Source organism: Lipotes vexillifer, unplaced genomic scaffold (assembly GCF_000442215.2).
Source record: "Lipotes vexillifer unplaced genomic scaffold, Lipotes_vexillifer_v1.1 scaffold977, whole genome shotgun sequence".
NCBI classification, from domain to species: Eukaryota; Metazoa; Chordata; class Mammalia; order Artiodactyla; family Lipotidae; genus Lipotes; species Lipotes vexillifer.
The window spans coordinates 5,618,617-5,641,200 of record NW_006783088.1 but is presented as its reverse complement, the minus strand read 5'-3'; the positions used below and the strand labels follow the sequence as shown (position 1 = coordinate 5,641,200).

The 22,584-nt window shown below is 40.2% G+C and overlaps 1 protein-coding gene across 1 annotated transcript in view; it reads left to right on the top strand.

Annotated features, from left to right (window-relative positions):
• The window catches only part of HSD17B12 (hydroxysteroid 17-beta dehydrogenase 12), a 159,345-nt gene that overhangs the window by 134,469 nt on the left and 2,292 nt on the right, over positions 1–22,584 (top strand). Inside the window, exons 7-9 of the mRNA XM_007455809.1 lie at positions 2,610–2,644; positions 9,577–9,658; positions 11,292–11,357. Of these exons, the coding sequence (XP_007455871.1) occupies positions 2,610–2,644; positions 9,577–9,658; positions 11,292–11,357 (183 nt within the window). The remainder of the gene's footprint in view (positions 1–2,609; positions 2,645–9,576; positions 9,659–11,291; positions 11,358–22,584) is intronic.

Here is a 22,584-nt window from a genome sequence, read left to right as displayed (position 1 = left end):
TATTTAATCTGAAAAGAGAAGAGCTGACTGTGTTGAAAGGATAAACTTTGAACTCAGCTTTTTCAGCTTTTTCTTTGACTTGGTTCCATACAGTTTTGGGGGTTTCTTTTTTTTTTTTTTTTGGCTGCGTTGGGTCTTCGGTGCTGTGCGCAGGCTTCTCATTGCGGTGGCTTCTCTTGTTGCAGAGCACGGGCTCTAGGTGCGCGGGCTTCAGTAGTTGTGGCTCGCAGGCTCAGTAGTTGTGGCTCACAGGTTTAGTTGCTCCGTGGCGTGCGGGATCTTCCCAGACCAGGTCTTGAACCTGTGTCCCCTGAATTGGCAGGTGGATTCTTAACCACTGTGCCACCAGGGAAGCCCAGTTCCATACCGTTTGGTCAGAGGGTGAGTGGGCACATTCTGACTTGAGTCAAGCAGACCTAGAAGAGCGAAGAAATATGGTCGTGTTTTAACAAACTATAAAATATTGAAGCCATTTGGGCTGTCAGCAGAATTTATGGTTGAGTTTGCTTTGGGGATTGTTTCTCTTTCAAGTCATAAAATGTTAACACTGGTTGGTCTTTAACGACTCACAAGGTCAGTTATGTCAGTTAGAATATTGGTTTGGCTGCTGTAGCAGAGGTTTAGGAATGGCTTAAATAAAATAGAAATTTATTTCTGTCAGATAAAAGGCTAGGTGGGTAAGCAATGTTTGGCATAAGAGCTCCACAATCATTAGAGATCCTGCCTCTTTTTCTCTCACTGCTTTGCCACCATTAGCAGATGGCTTTCACCTTGGGGTCTAGGATGGCTGCTTTAGCTCCTTCCATCACATCTACTTTCTAGCCATCAAGAGGAGGAACAGGCACAGAGGAGGATATGTATTTTTTTCGTCCTTTAAGGGCCTGACCAAGAAATTGCATGTATTACTTGTCGTCTTATCAGATAGAACATAGTTATAGGGCCACATGCCCTGTGAGAGAGAATGCAGAAAATACAGTTTTTATGGCCGGCATATCCAACTGAAAATTCAATTGTTATATTAAGGAAAGAATGAATGTTGAGGGACACTTGGCATTCTTTGCCCCATCCTTCTGTGAAGATGAGTTTAATATGAGAAGCATAGAGGGACTTCCCTGGCGGTCCAATGCTTAAGACTTTGTGCTTCCACTGCAGGGGGCATGGTTCCATCCCTGGTTGGGGACCTAAGATCCCGTATGCAGTGTGAAACAGGCAAAAACAAACAAAAAAACCCCCAAAAACGCAAGCGCAGACTTATATGTAAGGAGGGAGATAGGGGACGCTTCAGGCCAAACTCTTTTAGGGTCTCTCCTTTTTAATCTGGAAGATTTGACCAAATCTAGATACTTCTGTTGAAATGATTCCCCTAGGCTTTGAAGACACCACTTTGTCTGTTTAGAAGCTGGCGGTGTGTTAGTCTACCTTTTATGACGCAGTGTCAGTTTGAATTCGTGTTCTTCCTGGAGAAGTGTGTGCAACGGCCCGAAGGTTGATATCTGGGTTGGGAATACTCCAGAGCAGATTCCATGTTGGTCAAGTCTGGATGCATTTTCTTTCTTCAAAATGTTTCTAGGAAAAAAATTCTCTGCTCGTCAGAATGCTGTTTTAATTAAGACACTATTCAAGATAGAAAGCTTAAAATTCCTGTGGTTGGCATGCATGCAAACTTTTCTGTAACAAAACAGCATGTGTTTCTTAGAGAACTGATGATATTCTGGAGTCCAGAGTTCATACTCCAACCTCAGTACTTAACTATGACGTGGCCTTGACTAAGCCAGTGGATGTCTTAACTTTTCTTAGTCAATAATATCTTAAAACAGAGTTTAGAAGTACTTTCTCTCGTCATAATATATGTATGTAGTCAACAACTATGAAGTCCTTTAAGAATGTGGGTGTCCATGGAATTTTCTGGCGGTCCAGTGGTTAAGACTACAGGCTTCCCCTGCAGGGGGTGTGGGTTCTATCCCTGCTCTGGGAACTAAGATCCTGCATGCCTTGCAGTGCGGCCAAAATAAAAATAAAAAAATTAAAATGCTGGTGTCCTTTTTTTCATTGCTGGTTATTTGAGACGACAGATAACTTCAGCTTTCTTTAAGGATGCGTTTTACTCACAGTTAGCTTGAGCAACAAGAGAAATAAATGTGAAGATAGACCTAATACTTGCCAACATGTCACTTTATGGCATTCTTCTAAAGGCATTTTTGATAGGAAAAGGTTATTTTATCTCTTGAGATTAAAAAGCTTAAGTAAGTTTGGTAGGCAGGATATTTCTTGTGATAACATATGTTCTTTTCTGAGAATGTATTTTGGGAGACATAGATTTCACCATAAAGCCTTAATTGTTTGAAGATCTGCATGTCACTATTACATTTCAGGCAAGACTAATTTTAGCCAAGTTCACTGAAAATATTTACAGTATTATCTCCAGTAATTTCATCTGATTCCTTTTTAGCACGCTTGCCACAGGCAAATTATACAGAGCGTATCAAATAACTGCTGTCTGTGGAAGTGGCGAGTGGTTTCGTGATTCCCTCCCTGTTTGTGTGGGTGAGTTCTCTCCACTCTCTCTGTAGCCTGCATCCTCACTGATGTTTTGTTTTTCTCTTTCGCAGATGACATGGTTGGTACTGCCTGGCATGGTAGAAAGGTGAGTCATAAGCTCACACACAAACACTAGAGCAGCAGAGCTCATGATTATTTATAGGGGAGAACCCTTACTTTGAAAAATTCATTAAAGTGACTAATGAGCCTCTCCTCCATGTCTTAGTGACAGAGTAATGTGCCAGGCGAGTCAAACGGTGGAGCATGAGTCATCTGGTGGTGGAGGCCTTTTCCACTCCATTCCCTTTTTATTTCCCTCTCCAGGGTTGTGTGGTTCCTTTACATCAGGATTAAAAAGTCTGCTTGAGTCACCATCACTAACTCAATTGCCTGCTGTTCTGAGGGGGCGATGGAGTTGCTAGGATATTCCCGGGAATACCTTCCTAAAGCTTTATGCTCTCAGAGCCCAAATCAGTGGACTTTCATGCAGCGAGACCGGGAGAATGGATGTATGAGGGACTTGGGCATGTTAGAAAGTGATTATAAGATGTCAGCCCCCACCCTTGCCCTTGGAGGAAGAGGCTGTGTCCTCTAGCCCCAGCTGTGTTCCAGTTTGAATGGGGTTCCACTAGGATATGCTAGATGTCTTCATTTTTATTGAGAAATGTGTTGCTAAGTCCTTATATTTGAAATAGCGTGGAGTGTCAGATGGTAATTAAGCTCTGTTCCTCCCTTAGAGAAGCCTGAGTGATGGCTAAGCTTTCCAAGAAAACCTGTTGCAAAGAGCTGGGCTTGCTTGGTCGTTTGCTAAATTTAGGGCTTCACAGTCATCCTTCCACTGCAAAATAGCTTTGAGTTTGGAAGAGATCCAAAGGAGTCACAGCTTTGCAAAGGGGAGACCCAGGGACCCTAATTCTGTGAAGAAACCTCCATGACCAGCTTTAGGCAGGGTTTACAGCTCATGTTTATTGATTCCATGTTATGTGCCAGGTGTTGGATGAGAACTTGATATATGTTTGCTCATTTAACTCCGATAGCCTCCCACCATCCTACAAATGAGGACTCTGAAGTTAGGAATCCATTTTGTTTCACAGCTACTTTGTAGCAAGCCTCTTTCTTTGTAATGCATTTTACATGTGGTTTTGTATATTTTAATTGCTTTCTTTTAGTAAAATTCCCCTTTAAAACCTTTAAACTACTTATTGATGGCTACAGTGGGAGTGTGCCCCTGATGGTCAGGTATGGAAGTGATGGTGGTCAAACCAGACCAGAGAATCCTAGAAGATTACAGAGAATTAGGGCAGACAGCGTAGAACTCAAGAGGGATGAAGTTTGGGTCATCAGCTTAATTCTAGTTTGGATATCTGCAAGTGACACAGTATTAATTCAGGTTAGTACATTCTATCCGTTAAAGAAGAAATTTATATGCCACAGAGGTACTGCAAAAGGAATTTTTAAGTGTGTTGGTAAAAATCATATCAAAAGAGATGCTGGTTATGACCAGGAAGAACTAGATTCAAAGAGTCAGAGAATTTCAGTACTTTAAAATTAATTGAGACCAACCCCCTCTCATTTGACATAAAAAGTGAGATCCAAAGAAACTGAGTGCCATGAGGCTACATAATTAGTGAGTAAATGCTACAGACACAAGGTGCTCACACCTTTCTCTGTAGACCTAGCAGCCACGATCACAGTTGTAGCTGGACCCTTAGATAAAGACAAAGAATGCAAAGGAAAGGATCCATCTGTTTCAACAGGCATTCACTGAGTAAGGTTTATCACAGAAGATGAATTGGATCCTTGCCTTTAAGAAATCAAATTGATTTTACACAGGGGGTTGCGAAATGATCTGGTGGAAAGCTATCATAGGCTAGGTATTGAAACTGATGTCACAGGGGTGATTGTGGCACCTGCTAGAACTAGTCAGAAATGTAAATGGGTTTTATGAATCGGTACTTTTGGATAGGAGAAGGAACAGCTATGTCTGCTTGAGTTAAAGGAGTTACTCGTTATATTAGTCAAGGCAGGCTAACTGCTATAACAGACCACCCCAGAATCTCAGTGGCTTAACACTCTAAAGGTTGACTTTCCCCTCACGTCACAGTCTGGTGTGGATCAGCGATCGGGGCTGTGCTCTACCCAGTCATCCAGGGATCTCAGGCTCCTTCCATCTGGGGTGAAGGTGGTCCGCTCTTCTCTTGGGCCTTGTGGTTCTCTGCAGAAACATCTGCATCCAGCCAGCAGATGAGGGAAGAGAGAGGAAGGATGATTTTATGGGTGGTTTCATGGGCCAGGCCTCAAAGTGGTGTCCCTCACTTCTTCCCTCATCCCATTGTCTAGAACTCAGTCACAGGCTACAGCTAACTGCAAAGGGAGGCCAGAAATGTCATTAGCTGTGTGCCCAAGAAGAAAGACAGACTCTGAGTTCACAGATCCCCTGAAAGTGATTACAGTGATCTGTTTATAGCCTGCCCTTTACACCGTCCCCAAATGGCATAACTATGGTTGGTTACCATGCGTAGGTTTCATATCTCCATTGAGGAACAGCAGGGTTCTTTGTTGTTGTGGGGTTTTTCCCCTTTCACTGATTCTACTTCTGATGTATGCGATTTTCCAAACTCTCTAGAACTATAGCCTAGGGCCAGCTGACTATCCCTAAACAAGTCTCTATAATCAAACTAAGGTATTATTATCATACAAGTAAAAAGTACATAATTACGTTATAGAGGAAACTTACTCTTTCCACTTCCCTGGAATTATAAACATTTTGTACAGCTGGAACCAGGAGGTGGTTGCCATAACAACCATGGAAAAGCTAAAAATAGCCCCTTTCATACTGTATTGCTTAAGGTGGAATTATGACATGTTATGGTGTTTTAGGGCAGGCAGTTCTCTTTCATGTGGGAAATGTTTGCAAACTTTCTTCCACAAAGCAATATTTGTATAATGTATTTGGATCGCTGGTTCTAATTATATATCTGACCTCCGTGATCCAGGATTCTTTTCTGACATGGAACCCTGTTTTGATATGTTTCTCAGTCTTTTTGAGAATCTGTTAGAGAACTATCTGTACCAATTTCTGTGTTATGTTTAAGCTTAAAAAAAAAAAAAAAGTAATGACCCTCCAAGAGCACACTTATATGCTCCCTGATAAGAAGTGAAAATATGAAGAATTGGGATGTAGTCTTTTTTGTACAATCTCCCTTGTCTGCAGTCACACTCTGTATCAAGTAAGCAGTCCACATTAGGACCGACCCAGTGTTCCATTGCTTCACAGCAGCATTTACGCCTCCCCGTCTTCCCCCCCTCACCTGCAGTGTGGAGCAGTGATGAGAGGGTCCCAAGGAAGGCAGAAATCAGTGACTTATTTCATGGAAGACCTGTCACTTCCTCTATGACAATAGTATTTTTGTAAGAGCTGTGCACAAGGATACTACAACAGTCTGATAGAATAGTGGGGCATGTAAGGAAAAAAAGAGGCTTGGGAATTTTTTTTATCCAAGTGATCATTAAGGAGAGCTTTCTAATTGGGGATTTCACAGGACAGAGGAAAGTCTGGAAAGCATAGCTATAGGAGGCTATAAATATAAGGTACTGAATTTTATAGGGTTTTGTGTGTTTAATGTCTCGCTTGTGGGAGGGCTAGTCATTGAAGAGAATAATTTTGGATGACAAGGTGCTTCCTTATCTGCAGTGGTGTTTTCTGCTTTGTTTTTTGCAGTATTTTAATTCTAGTAGATCCTCAATAACTTACACCACTGAGACACCATCGTGTGGCTGTTAGCAAGTAAGCAACCTGATGAACTAAGAATGTTGTATCACAGAAACTATTACTTGACTTGTTTATTTGGGTATTTGTCATAACAAACTAGAGACGTGCTGAAATATGAGCATCGTGAGTCTTCATTATGGAACTTCAGCAAATATTCTCAATGTACCTTCCAGTCTTAGAATTGTTCCCCAAGTCCCCAGAAAATGAGAGATTAACCAGGGTTTGGTTTTATGTTTGTTTCTGTGTGCAATTAAGCGCAGCCCATTTTGTCCTTCTGCTTCATGTAACAGAGTTGTCATGAGTCTGGCTGTGCCATGGAAACTGGTTTGACGTCACTAATTCTGCTTAGATGGGGGATTAGCGCTAGACAAAGTAGTTGATTTTAAAGGCGAGTCCTTTGTGCCTCGTGGTCCCAAATGTTCATCTCCATCTCTACGTAAAGAATAGATACTGTATACAGTACAGGGATTGAGACAGCTCTACAAGTGTGTTATTTGTGATTCAGACAAAACTAAGTCGAATATCATTATCCTTGGAGAGAGGGAGAGAGACTTTTATGCTGTTGTGTGTTGGGGGGAAGGTTTTTGTGAAACAGACCTTCGTAGCACAGTGTTTTTGTGGAAAGGGTGTTTTCTCTACTGTTATTTTGGTGCAGTGATAAATGCTATCCTTTCAGTGTTTACTTAGATCTAGTGCATTCTCACTTTATACTTTGTTGGTGTTGGATTTGCTTTCATGCATTTTAGAGTGCAAATATGGTGTTTTGAATAAAGTACCTTCCAATTCTGACTTTTCACTAACTCAAACTAACTCTACCCCCTAGAAATTTTAAATTAGGGTAGAATATTTGAGAAACAAAAATCTCACTTGCCTCAAATTTTGGTGAGGTCAAGATTTACTTTTTAAAATGTTTCTGATAACATTTAAACTTAATTTTGCAAGACTTTTAAATTGTATTTCATTTGTGTGGGAGGAAATAAAGAACGTAAGATTTTTGTTCAAGGGCACATGCAGCCACCTCAGCCAACTTGAGTATCATCCAGCCCATAATCCCGCTGATAAAATCAGCAGTGATATAGGTTACAGTGAAAAACAGCATTATCTGTAACTACCTCAAACTGGCTTTTCTTCACTTGCTGTGAATGAGTGAGGGCATAGCGATTCCTGGTTACGTGAGAAAACATTAAAATAAAGCACTACCTAAACCTACAAGGATGCTTGGGGCTCAGGACGGGGTGCAACTTGTCAGGATTTGGGGTTACTTCTCAGAAAGCATATTGTATTGCAGAAGATACAATAGCTTTCTTAGCTTCTACTTGATTGGGATCTGCCCTTAGCTTAAAGGTGGGCTTGAGCCCTGGTCCGGGAAGATCCCACATGCCTCGGAGCAACTAAGCCCGTGTGCCACAACTACTGAGCCTGTGCTCTAGAGCCTGCAAGTCACAGCTGCTGAGCCCACGTGCCACAACTACTGAAGCCCGTGGGCCTAGAGCCCATGCTCTGCAACAAGAGAAGCCACCACAATGAGAAGCCCATGCACCGCAACAAAGAGTAGCCCCCGCTCACCGCAATTAGAGAAAGCCCATGCACAGCAAGGAAGACCCAACACAGCCAAAATAAATAAATTAATTAAAAAAAAGATATTTTAAATATCATAAATTAATACTGTATTAAAAGTCTCAGTAACCAAGGTGGTTTTTAACCCATTTCGATCAAAGGAATGTCTCACAAATATAGATAAAGTGAAATTACTAGATACTCATTGCTAATTCACCAGTTTTTACCTTAGAGTAATTGGGTTCTAACTCCTGATAGGCATTCTTACTCTCTTAAAATTTAAAAAGAAAAGCCTTTTCTGTCTGTGTGAGAGATACAAGCACAAACTACAAGAATGGTATAATTAATACATTGTCTAAATATTTCCAACTTTCTTCAAAACTGTAACATAACAATTTAAAATTTGAGATTTGATTTCTATGTCCAACGTGTTAATGGATTTCGCCACTTAGGAAAGTGTATATAACTATCACTAATAAGGACTTCAGTTCAAAAACAGAAACAAAAAACAGCTCGTTTTCAGTGACTCATTAAGCGGAGGGTCCAGACTTCATTTGATGGTTGAAGTGGCATCTCGCCTAGAGGCTGGCAGATGGACTGGGTGACCTTTGGGAATTATTTCTTTTCAGATTTCTGTCTAAAATAACTTAGATGCCATTTAGTCATGTTTCTTTTATTGTTTGGTATAAGAGGAGTTTGTATCGTCCTTTTTAAAAAATACTTAAAAATTAGGCCTTAGGAAGTAAATTCAGACCAAGAATAATGAGAAACTAAATTGAAGGAAAGGAACCTCATCTAGAGGGCAGGAGGCAAGTGGGGCAGATGGCAGTAGCTGAATAAGGGGACCAACTCCCCTGAGAAGAATGGATTTGAGGGGGAAAAGCTGGCTGTTAATTCTAAAATTCCTAAAACCCTAACTTCACACTTTACGCAAGCCATATACGACTGCTGACAACTTGTATGTTTTTACAGCATTGCTTTCCTCAAACTAATTTTCGTTTATTTGTAGAATGAGTAATTCCTGGTAACTTTCTGACTTTGAACTTTCTTTAGTTGCTAAAAGTTACAGTAGAAATTGAGCTTTGCCTCTTGGCAAAAGAATATGGTTTGATGAACTATAGAGTCGCATGATTTTAGAGTCAACTCTGCATTTAGTGCCTGAGAGCAGGACATAACCATTCATTCATGTAAGTACCTGTTACATGCTCAGGACCATGCAGAGTATTTTAAGGAAAAGTGTAAGATAAGGGCTCTGAGGTCTAGAAGCTTATGGTTTTTTTGAGGGAGAAGAATGTTTATACTCATAGAATGATTAAATATGACAGCATGATAGTATGTGGTGATATGCCAAATTAAAGGCATACAAGGAGTATGAGAGTGTTTTTAAGAGTAAGAATTCTTGGTGCTATGGCCAGAGAAGACTTCAGAGAATAGAAATCAACTGGAGGAGACTGAAGATCCATTCTGGTCATGCCCCTGATTACTAAGACTGAGAAATGAGCTAATTGCAAAGAAGAGCTATTTTTAGTTGATTGAGTTATGCCTCTTTCACTGACCAAGCATGTCACTTGCTGATGAAAGGCAAGGAGAGATGTGTGTTAGAAAAACAGCCAGGATATTCTGTTTCAAATAATTAGATATCTAGATCTGTAATTTATAAACAATTGTATATATGATTTCATTCTGTTTACTTGCATCTTCCTTTTTAGATCTAAAGGGGCAATTCTGAACATCTCCTCTGCCAGTGGCATGTGCCCAGTTCCACTGTTGACCATGTACTCTGCAACTAAGGTGAACAATTTTTTAGTAAATTGTGTCAGAATAAGAATAACGAATACTTTTCAGTCTGAGAAATGGGCATGGAACTTTCTTGAAGCTCTAGCCTTAGCAGTTTTCAAATGGACTGAGAGGAAAAGGAAAATAGCCAACACTAGTTTCAGAGGAGCCAGAGCTGGAGATACACTGATTGGTATCAACTTTACAAATGAGGCACCAAGATCTCAGATCTACAGATGCTTTTTTTCTCCCAGTAGTTTACTGGTTTTAAAATTGGTATTTGTACTTCCCAACAGGGAGCTGGTCTGGGCCAGTTAGCTCAGCTGATCAGAACATAACATAAATGAGTCTAAGAATGGGGTTTTGATTCACGAATGACTCAGCATACAGCTTAAGTGCCAAGTCCGCAGAGCTTAGAAGGATCGCAGCTAGTCAGCACATAGATACATAGTATGCACAAGATAGATGGGGGAGTGTGAGTTTTTGCCACATTCTTCAAAGTTCACAGATATTTATTGCCACTTCTGGAGTGAGACAAGAATTTTCCAGACCTCTCTGTAAGATGCCATAATTTTATACCACATCACCATTCACCTCTTCACGTTACTACTAGGACAGTAATTTAGAATGCATTTTGTACTGCCTGCAGGTCAATAGCATCATTTTCAAATATGTTGTTGAAGCATAGGATACATCTCTGAAATAAAAATGACCATTGGGATGCTGAAATTAAACAAGCTTTTAGGGGAAAATGAACAAAATAAAATGCACAATAAGAACTTGCAATATGACAGGAAAGGAAAAGAGCAAAACGCCTGCCCTCTTTTTCACTGTGTCCCCTGGAAAAACGTAAAGTGACTACGCACTGTATTTTGAAAAAGCCTGGCTCCGCCCCCCCCAGCCCTGCAATCTGCTTGCTTTCTGTATATCTGAAACATGCAGTAGGCATGTTTAAAATGAACACCATGTTTCTTGAAGCGACTGGTGAACTTCACCTTCTTCTTGCCTGTTCTGCTCCACGGACACAAGACTGTCACAAATTAGGACCCTAGTAGAGTCATCATTGATACTTTGCATTTCAAGCCTGAGGTTGAGTCCACCTTTGTAAAAAATGGCACATTATATTTTACAAATAGATTTAAAGTTGTTCTATTGGAAGAAGATGGGCTGTCATGTTCACCTTTACACTTCTTGGATCTTGCCATCCCAAAGGACCAAGAGGACGCTTGCTCTTTTCTTCTCTTTACTGACAACAAAATCCCCATAGAACAGACTTGAACAGAATTCATACCGTGTTTCTGTTTGAATGGCAAATGGGGAGGAGGATTGCATCCTTTGTTATATAATAAGACGTTCCTTCTCGGAAAGTCATTTTCTGAAAAAAGAAAAGATAAGAGCCTTTTCCAGGTAAATCAGAATTTGATCTGGATATTATATTTGGTAAGAGAATACTTAATTTAGTGGCAGATAAAGAAAACGAGGTTTTGAAGGTTTTTTTTTTTTAAGGTCTCTTCTGCATTTGAAATGAAAAGAATGATTAGAAACTATAGTGTTAAATGGTTAGTTGATTATTTTTGTTTCCATGGCTACAGATCAGGCAGATTGATGTAATATGTGTGTTTGTGTTCTCACTCCTACCCCCTCCCAGGCTTTTGTAGATTTCTTCTCTAGGTGCCTCCATGAAGAATATAAGAGCAAGGGCATCTTTGTGCAGGTGAGTGGAGTTTGTTTCAGTTAAGTATCCCTGTTTTTGTGTGGTTTCCACAGCAACTGTTGCTGTCTTGGCAACGAAAGAAAATCACATTCCTAAGTAAGTGAATGTGACGTTAGCACACCATTAAAGACATGGTTTCTTTTCCTTTATGCACTTAAGTCTAGATTTTAAACAATTATTTACTAGAATTTTTAAGTGGTAATACCTAAAGTAGAACTATGCAGCATAAACAGTTGGTGCATAATAACTGTAAGTTCTTATGATCTTATTTTGAGAGAATTAGACTGTCAATATCTCTCAGCTGCCAGGTATGCAAGGAGTGCCATGACTATTCCAAAGCCTCTGTATAATAATCACAAGAGAGGAGAGAGCTGAATAAAACTGAGTTTTACTAGCACGAGGATGACTGCATACAACAGGATGATATAGGTGTGGTAGTGATCTTTTACTTTTTTTAAATTGTGGTTAAATATACATCACCGAAAACACCATTTAAATCACTTTTAAGTATGCAGTTCAGTGGCATTAAGTACATTGACATTGTTGTGCACCCATTACTACCTTACATCTCCAGGACTTTATTCATCCTCCAAAACTGAAACTCTGTATTCATTAAACAATAGCTTTCCATTTCCCCTCCCCCCAGCCCCTGACAACCACCATTCTACTTTCTGTCTCTGAATTTGACCACACTAGGTACTTCATGTGAGTGGAATTTGTCTTTTTGTGACTGGCTTATTTCACTTAGCATAATGTCGTCAAGCTTCATGCATGTTATAGGATGTGTCAGAATTTCCTTCATGATTCCGTTGCGTGTATATACCCCATTGTGTTTATGCATTCATCTGTCGATGGACATTTGGGAGGCTTCCACCACTTGGCTGCTGTGAATAATGCTGCTATGAACATGGGTGTACACCTATCTTTTTGAGACCCTGCTTTCAATTCTTTTGGATATGTACCCAGAAATGGAATTGCTGGATCATATGATAATTCTTTTTGTTTGCTCTGAAGAATCGCCTTACTGTTTTCCATAGTAGCTGCCCTATTTTACGTTCCTACCAGCAATGCGTAAGGGTTCCAATTTCTTCACATCCTCAGCAATAATCGTTATTTTCTTTTTGTTTGTTTGTGTTTTATAGTAGCCATCGTTATGAGTGTGAAGTGGTATCACATTGTGGTTTTGATTTGGATTTGCATTTCCTCAGTGATTAGTGAGGTTGAGCATCTTTTCAAGTGTTCACTGGCCATTTGGCTATCTTCTTTGGAGAAATGTTTATTGAAGTTCTTTGCCCATTTTTTCATTGGGTTGCTTGCTTTTTATTTTTGAATTGTAGGAGTTCTTGATATAGTCTAGATATTAACCCTTTATTAGGTATATGATTTGCAAATATTTTCTCCCTCTCCGTGGGTTACCTTTTCACTCTATGGATAGTGTCCTTTGATGCTCAAAAGTTTTAAGTTTTGATGTAGTCCAATTTAGCTATTTTTTGTTGTTGTTGCCTGTGTTTTTGGTGTCATATCCCAGAAATCATTGCCAAATCAAATGCCATGAGGCTTTTCCCCTGTTTTTAAAAAAATTTTATTGAAGTATAGTTGATTTTCCCCCCATGTTTTTTTTCAAGATTTTTATAGTTTTAGCTCTTACATTTAGGCCTTTGATCCATTTTGACTTAATTTTTGTAGAGACCTTTGATTTTATCATGTAGCTAACAGATACAATGCTGTGAAACTACAGTACAAAATACAAGAGGAAGCAAATGTAGAGGTTTGTACGGGTGTCAGTCTCAAATCAGCTGTTGCTCAACACAAAGAAATAATGGTTCACAGTATTTCCATGGTTAGGCACATTTTTAACAATGTCTTGGGAGAGGTTGCAATTCTTACCCCTTTCCTGCTCCTGTCCACGACCTGCCCCCACCTCTTCACATATCCAGTGTTCATTATGGCTTTTAATTCTGTGAGCCTAGTATTTTCCTTTTTGCACCCTGAAGCCTCAAATGATCAATCATAATAATAATAGGTAATATTTGAGGGGATACTTTTCAGGAACAATGCTAAGCACTTCATATGTATCCATGTATTTCATTGCATCTCATAATGATCTTATAAGATGGTGTTGATCATCATCATCTTTAAATTTATGGAAGTTGGGGTTCAGAGAGGTTAAGCCACTTGCTCATGTTGAACTGGACTCAAGTCCAGGTCTGTTTGGCACCAAAGCCTTTGTTCTTAACCACTGGGCTACTTGCTCCAGGCCTTCAGGACAGCACTAAAGACTTATTGGATCCATCTGCTTAGGCAGCCACAAAGCAGAAGGTGCTGGGCTGCTTAGTTCCACTTCCTCCCTTATATCTTTAGGGTAAATGTTTCCTCATCTTCCAGGGTCAGTTTAGAGCCTGCTTCCCCTCAATCCTTACCTGAGGTCTCCCCTAAGGGATCCTTCGATGTCATAGCCCTTTGGTGTCATTCCGATTTGCAGCTCCACATAAATATAGGGTACCCTGGGGAGGACAGGGTTTTCGAGAATCTTGAATTTTATATGGAGCTACCATATGCTCCCTTTTCCCACTTCCTTGACACCAGTCACTTTAATGCTAATAGTTTGAACCTGCTACGTAGAATGTATTATATTTTGGTAACAGGAAATCAGTAAAGCACTCGGGAGGTCAGGCATCACGTGCCACACAATGTGGTGCCATTTTCTCATTCTGATGAATCTATTATATTCACGCTATTAACTTAACAATTTTTAAACACTACTGAGAGCAAGCAGGAATCTTAAAGGTCCATTGGTGGGTGACCTAGAGTCAGTGTGACCAGAAGCTGCAAGTGTTTCAGTGACAAAGGGAGTCTTAGGCCTTGTGAGTATATATGATCAATTTCTCAAATTCTGTGAACAAACAAGACTGTTTCGTCTCTCACTTTCAGGTCTGGTTTCCCTCAAAGATCTTTTCTGCATATGGTCTGCCTGTTGATCTGCTGTGACTAACAGCTACTACAAAAGCACATTAGCATTTGTTTTCTGAAATATTTTACTTTGACAAATTTTTATTTTTTCCTAATAATGAATTACAAATGATGTAATTTCATTGATCATTCTCTTCCTTCATAGGAATTCATTCATGGTTTAAACTTAGAATGAATTTGGTGAAAAAACTGAAATGTTTGTGAGGAAAAGTACAGTTGTTGTTTCTGTGTGAACACATCAAAACTCTGAAGTAGAAGAGAATCTCATATTAATTCTGACCAAAGGGATTAAAGAAAAAAAAAATCTGGTCTAAATGAAGCTCAGTTAAAAAATTAATTGGTTTTTCTCTGGTGGTATGTTGTGTCTGCACGTTTTTTTGGACTAGGAGTATTTATCAGCTAGTTTTCCCTTCCACTCCATCCCACATAGTGTTTCCTGGGTGATCTTATTAAAAACAAGTCAGATGACGTTGCTTTCCTTCAGTGTCTTCCAGTGGCCACCCGTCATGTTGAGGATTGAATTCAGACCCCATGAGGCCATTGCCTCTTGCCATTCCATCACGCCACCCTGCGTTCTGACCAGAGCGGACACTGTAGTGTCCAATGCATGCTCTGCCCTCTGCGGTGCCCCTGACTGGCTCCTCTGCTGGCACGCTTTTGCCCCCGCTCCTCTGCAAGTCTCCTCTCCACATCTCCTCCCTGCCCCATTCGCACCGGAGCCTGCAGCCCCTGCCCGTCTCTCAGGGCTTCCGCCTCATTTCACCTGCCCTGGGAAACCTTATCTTGGCCGCTGGGCACTTGTGGTTACACCTTCCCTTCTGCTCTCTTATTCCTTATTATATACCTCTGCCTGATACTCTCTGGCCCAGGACTCCCCCCACTCCAGTGTATTCTTGAGAACAGACTTTTTATCGTGTTTGTCTCTGTGTTGCTAATGGCACATGTAATGCGGGGCACACCAGAGACCTGCCATTTGCTGGCATCACAGAGGACCCTGGCTATGCATAGCCATGCTTGGTGGTACACAGTCCTCTGTTTTTAAGGCCTTTTGAGCTTCTTCTGTTGCTCCCATATGCCTTTGGTCTTGAATTTTCAAACTCTATATCTAGAGGGCTTCCAAGCTAATGCTATGATGCCAAAATTCAGTTTCTTCTACTCTCTGGAAGGCAAGTGCTCTTTTTAGGTCTACCTCCATGTGAAGATACAATAGGATTGCTCTTTTGGGAGAGGAAGAGAGTATGGTTTTCAAATCCCAGCTCGTTTTATATTAATTCCTTGTTAATATTTTTTTCTTTGCTTTTTTCTCTCCCCATCTTTCCCTCAACTTATTTCCTGTAATTTTGTAAGAGCATTTAAAATTTTCTTCATGAATTCATATTTGCTAATATATAAGTATTTCCTGGAAACACAAATAAATAGTAGTAACAACATGTGATATAAACGTCCTAAAGGTGAATTTTGACTCTGTTGATGTTTGAATAGAGGATAAGAATTACATTCTTGTAAATCTCATGGAAAGTGTGCTCTGTTGGTGAGAATGATCTGTTCTCATTCTTACCCTATAACTAAAACCCAATCAAAATTATGCCTCTTTCAAAGGGCCAAATCCAAAGAGCTCTGACTGGCTAGTTGGTGGGCCCCAGTACTGGGCTCTGTCTCTTAATACTAAGCAAGTAAGAAATAGCTGAAACTAAGATGACATCCTAAAACTATACTCCTTGAACTCTTATTCTGTAAAACTTTCACAGGCTGCCTTGTTTTTTTTAAACTTTTTATTTGGAAATAATTTCAAATCTATAGAAAGCTTGTAAAAATAAGAATACTACAAAGTACACCCCAATACTCTTTACGCAGATTCACTTACTGTTAACATTTTACTCCATTTGTTTTATGATTGGGAAGTGAGTTGCATATATCATGTTTCTTTACCTCCAAATCCTTTGGCGTGTATTTCCAAAGAATAAGGATATCCTTATAAATAATCACAATATAGTTACCAACTTTAGAATTAACATTGATGTAGTATTTTCATCTAACCTACCATCTGTATTCTAATTTCTGACCTCATAGTATTCTTTTTTTTTTTTTTTTTTTTTTTTTTTTTTGCCACACTGCACGGGTTGTGGGATCTCAGTTTCCTGACCAGGGATTGAACCCGGGCCACAGCAGTGAAAGCCCAGAATCCTAACCACTAGCCCACCAGGGAACTCCCCCTCATAGTATTCTTTATAGCATTTTTTACCCTCCTGTAAAGAATTCAGTCTAGGACCAGGTATTATATAGTTCTCCTGTTTCTTTAGTTTCCTTTAATCTGGAATACATTCATAGCCTTTCTTTGTCTTCTATGACATTAACATTTTTGAAGAGGACAGTACTCCTCTGCTCTTTTTAATCAAACACTTCTCACTTGGGGTTTCTCTGATGCTTCCTCATGTTTAGATTCAGGTTATGCTTCCCTGGCCAAAATGACGTATGTGACATTGTGTCCTTCTCAGGGCATCACATCCAGAGACACATGATACCCATCTGCCCCTTATTGCTGATGTGGATTTCGACCCCTCAGTCAAGGGGTTACCCAGTTTCTCTGCTATAGCGTTACTGTTTTTTTCCCTTGCACTAATAAGCAGTCTGTGGGGAGACACTTTGAAAACCATGCAGATGTCCTGCCCCCTCTCACAGTTTCCCCTAGATTTAGCATCCAGCAATGAGTGACTCTTCACAAACCTGCCTTATGAAGAGATTTTTGATGCTAAAGAATTCATGAAGCCCTGCCCGGATATTTACCTATTTCAAAGTAAGAAGTCTTAGCTCCCTCAGTCCAGGCTGTGGTTTTATGCAGACCACATTGATTACCGGTGTGCTTAGAGGTGGTGAGGAAAGGATGCTGAGCCTAGAGTCAGCAGACCAAGGTTTTAGTTCTGGTATCACCACTCAGTGGTCTAACCCACAGAAAGCTGCTTCATTACCTTGAGACTCAGCCTCCCCCTCTAGCACATGGGGATGCATGATAATGCATATATAAATAAAAACATTGGAAACTCTGAAACATAAGCATGAAGTAAGGAAAGAAACTTGCATTTATTGACTATCTACAATATGCCCCATGTCTTCACCTATTTTGTTATCTCATTTAAGATAGATGTTAACCTAGTCCCATTTTACAGACAGAAAGCCAAGAATCAATAGGAATCATGTAACTTGCCTAAGGTCAATGAGTGCCTGCCACTGGCCAGCTCTTCAGCCAGGCAGGGAGGAAGCAAGTGAATAAGACACAGTTCTGACCTCAGGGCACCCACAGAGAGAGACAGATATTTAAACACGTTACAATGACAAGGGATAGTGAGTCCAAAACCAGAGGTGTATATTTTGTTCCACGTTTCTTCAGTCAAGAAATACTGAGAGGGAATTACTAGGGAGGTGGGGATGCAATAGCAAAAAGTCAGATGAAGTCCCTGCTGTGGCAGAGTTTATATTTAGTGCGGAGGAGACAGACAATAGCAAGCAAACAAACACATGTATGTGATTATTTTACATAGTGATCCGCTCTATGAAGAACCTAAAGGAGGCTTCTGTGTTGGGTAATGTGGGGAGGTATGGGGAATTTAGCCATCTGGATTGACCACGAGGGTTTGAATAACACCATGATCTGTGCTCTTTCTGCCGTGCCCTCCTGCTTCTCCCCGGGGTGTTACCCTGCACCATAGTTTTCTTCCTTGGAGCTGCGAAGCCAAGTCTCTGGAAATGCTGTCAACAAGGAGATCATTTGCTAACTGAAACCATCGCATGAGGTTTAGTTTACCTGACCTTTTACCAGAGGAAAGGTGAGGACACAGGTGGAGACCCCCCCCAGACCCAGAGAAGGTGGGTGTAGGTTTCAGCCGGTCTGGCCTGAAAATGAAGGGGGCTTCTCACTCTTAGCACAAAGATTACAAAAGAATATTCCATTTAAATGTGAATTTACCATAATGGAGAAATTCTTTGGGCCCCATTTTCTTAAAGTCCTATCTTCCAGTGCTTTGTTGCTTTTTGGTGATGAGAGTTGGTGGTTTTGTTAATTCGGTTAAAAATGTAGTTTTTAGTCAGAATAAATTTAGAAAACAAATGGGACAAATTGAGATGAGGGAGCAAACAAAATTCCAGTTTATTTTGTTAATGAAAGAAGATTATTTTGTTAATGAAAGAAGATATTATTTTGTTAATGAAAGAAGATATTACTCGTTTGTATTTTGTTAAAATATTTTATCATTTAGAGTAATCATACAGATCTACTGGGCTTCAAAGAGCTAGAAAGCTAAACACAGAAAAATTCACATCGGGACTGAAAACATAAGTCCTCATCCATCTTTCTTGTTAATTGCCAAGGACAATAAAAGAAGGTAATGGCGTGTGTCTTTAGTGCAAATGGAGTCTAAATACAGAGAACTATAAAGCAACAGAAAGATTCTCACAGGAAATATTCATATCTAGTCAACTGCACCAACTTTGAGAAATGGCTGAAGAATAGTAAAATTAGTCCTGTTGGGATCATTGGACCCAGACCGTTTCCAACTAGGTGAATGCTCATTTTTGTCAGTGATGACGGCTTTTTTCCTTGACCTTTTACAGCAGTGTTATACCACAAGAACTAAAAACCTAAGATGTCCTTTAGTCCTTCAGACCACATTAAATCTGTATCCAGAAAGGACTCAGATATCCAGCTGGTTACCACAGTCATTTTCTATAGAAAATGGTGTTCTTACCCCTCTTACAGGATATAAAAACTCAGCCAAGTTTTTTCTTTATAAATCCATTCTGAAAATTATAAATATTAGAAAACTTAGAAAAGAATTCTAATACATACCAGAGTTTAAATCTCACACTCTTTAACTGACAATATTTTTTTCAATCCTCATAGTAATACAATAGGGAAGATGCTGTATCCCTCAAGGAAGAAAATAAAGCTCAGTATTTTGGTCAGGATCTCACGACTAGTAAGTGGTCAAGTGGAATTTGAATCCACGTCTGTGATTTCAAAGCTGAAGCTTTCTCCCCACCGTATCCAGCTTATTCTTTCTCTTACACCGCAAATTCAGTCCATCAGGGAATCTCACTGACTTTAGTTGACCCTTTAAACACATCCACTGTCTGACCACTTTTCATGACTGCCACCGTGATCTCTTGCCCTGGACCTTTTGCAGCATCTTCCTATGTGGCCTCCCTACTCCCACCCCTGCTTATAGCCCCCCCACCCCCACCCCAGTCTGTGATCTCTTTAAGGCATAATCCAGGTCATCTTACTCCTCTGCTGAAAATTCTCCTGTGGCTTTTCACCTCTTTCAGAGTAAAACCAAGAGTTCTTGTGACCCACCGTGTTCTGACTGCAGATGTTCCACATTAGCGTGTGCCCCATCCCCACCCCGCTATTTCTCTGGCCTCCTTGCAGTCCTCAAACCCTCTGAGCACACTCACACCTCAGGCCCTTTGCGCTTGCTCTTCTTTCAATCTAAGGCTCTTTATCCAGGTATCTTTTTGGCTTGCTCTCTCCCTTCATTGAGATCTTTGCTTATATGTGACCATATCACATACATGTCACCGTTATCCCAGAGGCCTTTCTTGATCACCTGCAGGAACAGCCTCCATCACCTCCACCCTTTACTCAGGTTTATTTTTCTTCTTCCTTTTTATCATCACCTGCCAATATTGTAGACATTCTTTTAACCATTTGTTTGTAGGCTGTGTGCACCAGCCCCCCTTTCCCCCCACTAAAATGTAAGCTCAGTAAGATCAGGGACTTTGTCTTTGTTCATAACTGTATTCCGAGTGCCTAAAACAGTGTTCTAGTAGGCGCTCAGGAAAGACTTGTTAAATACATGCTGTTTTGTGAGCTAACACTGTTTTCCCTTTTGTCCTTCGAATGTTAACATACGGATTCCACATATTTGGAGGTAGGTCATTTGTAAGATTATCAGCCAGCCAGTGTTGATCAAGGATTTTTTTTGTGTAGAGCACAACATTTTAACTCCTTCATTTTGGGCTTAGGTGCTAATGTTACTGTGGGACCTTTGCTCATTGCCATGTTATCAGGGATCTCTGTTCCATCAGAATGATTCCTTTTTCCTAACATTTTCTAGTAAGGCCAAGGGTTTCTACCAATGAGATAATCAAGGGCCCTTTTGTGGAAATGCTCATCTTGTGGTCTGCAAGTGAAATAATACAAACTCCAAAACTAGGCTCTATGTATACAGTTATTCAGATCCTGAAATGGAGGATGAATATACAGACTTAAGGAGAAAAGATTCCCTGAAATGCCTCTTAGGAGCCTCAGCCTCTGCCTTAAGAATATGTGCTGACTTCACTGGTGAACTTAGTGCTCATAAAAGGCAGATTAGACCCTGTCTTGAGAATTCCATGTTGTGTAAAAAGACTGGAGCCTGGCGTTCTCTGGACCCATGTTTCCCAAAGCATGGGTGTGAATTGTCCTGGTCATTTTTAAATTTGTGAAGGCATATTTAGTACACAGATGACAACATGAAAGATGTGCTACTACATGAAGTTAGAAGGTTCAGTGTTTGATTCTTTAATATCTGCCATGCAGCCCTGGGCATCCATCTTTCTCTTGTTCTGTGACATTAAGTTGTAATAACCTTCTTGTTCCTGAATTGAGGCCCCCTAAACTGTTCCCTAAAGACCAGATACCTCAGCAAGCTACTCAATGGGTGAGAAAAAAAGATACCGAGTTTGTTTCCAGGGATTTTTTCAATAGGCTGAGCAAGGACAAAAAAGCTTTGCTTTATGGGCTGGTTAATTATTTTCAGTTTGGGATTGTAAGTGCAAAGACCAGGGCACTTGCCTGCGTGGGTAGCTGTCAAGGTTCACGCTGTTTCCGAGCTGGCAATATTTATAATGGCAAATTGTTGAGCATAAGAAACTTTTAAAAATTTGTTCTGCCCAAAATACTCCCTACGAAAGTATGGGTATCTTCTTGACCTGTTCACTATAATGTTTCCCTGCGTAGACTGGAAAAGTGGATTCGTTATCATTTATTGGGCTTTTGTTTAACTGTTTAAGGATGTACCTAGATGACATTTTGACATATAAGATAAAGATATTTCTTTTTTAAAAAAAGATATTTCTTTACATAACTTGAAATTCTCCTTCTTTTAAAATTCTGAGTAACTAAGACCTGTAAGTTTGCCTTTGTTTAGATAGATAACTTTGCTTAAGCTCTAGAATATCTAAAATTGTGGTTTAAACTCTCATGCTACATTGTCAACTTCCTCCTGTCATTAATTTTCTGGACAGCAGCAGTAGAAAGGGACCCCAGTACTATATTCAGTGCTGTCTATAATGAAGTGTTCTGTTGCTAATTCATTCAGTAGATGTTCTTAGCACTCCTACTACATGCTAGGCAATGGTAGTGGCTAAGCATTGGCAATATAATGGTGAATAAGACTGTGTCGTCACAGAGCTTATGCTCTAGAAATCGATACTGTCGGTGATTGGATTTCGTTTTCTGTACTTAAGTTTAGCCTTCCTTCTGCCACTGCTCCACACATTTCCACTGTTTGAACCGTGCTGGCTGAACTACTGCAGTTCCATGAGAACACCCTGCTCTGTCTCCTTTTCTTTGCCCCTGCTGTTCCCATTACAAAATGTTCTTCCCTTATGTGTTTACCTGGCAAATTCCTCCACATTATTAAGACTTAGCTCAAAAGTTATTTCATCTCTGAATCCTTTCCATCCTCTGCTAGGCCATGTTAACTGCTTTGATTTTAAACCACTGTAGAAATAAATACCCTTTCCAGAATAGGATGTACATGCGTCTGTTGTCCCCACCTCAAGAGCCAGGACCTTCTCTAGACTAGCTGGATGGTTTAGCCAAATGATGAGTTTGTTAACTTGTGGCACCATCAAGTGGTTCAGCCAAGCAGTGCGACTTCATTCTTCTGCAAAATCAGAACAGTCTGATTTATGCCACACAGAGAGGGAGGGGGGATTAGAATACCTAATTATATAATTGGAAGGTATAATGAGTGGACCACCTTTATGTTGAGAAGCTCAGTACTGTACAGTACTCTTGGCAGGCTTGTGATCAATATATGGGAAGGTTTTTGTTTTTGTTTTTGTTTTAATCTTTTTTTTTTTTTGTAGCCAGGAAACCTGGGTCATAGAGGTGTGATGGGGTTTGCTTATGGCCCTTCACTGTTGGAGTCAGAGTATATGCATACACTCTCTTTGCTTTGTTTGCTGCTCAGCTTGAACAAACTTTTCTTTCCCT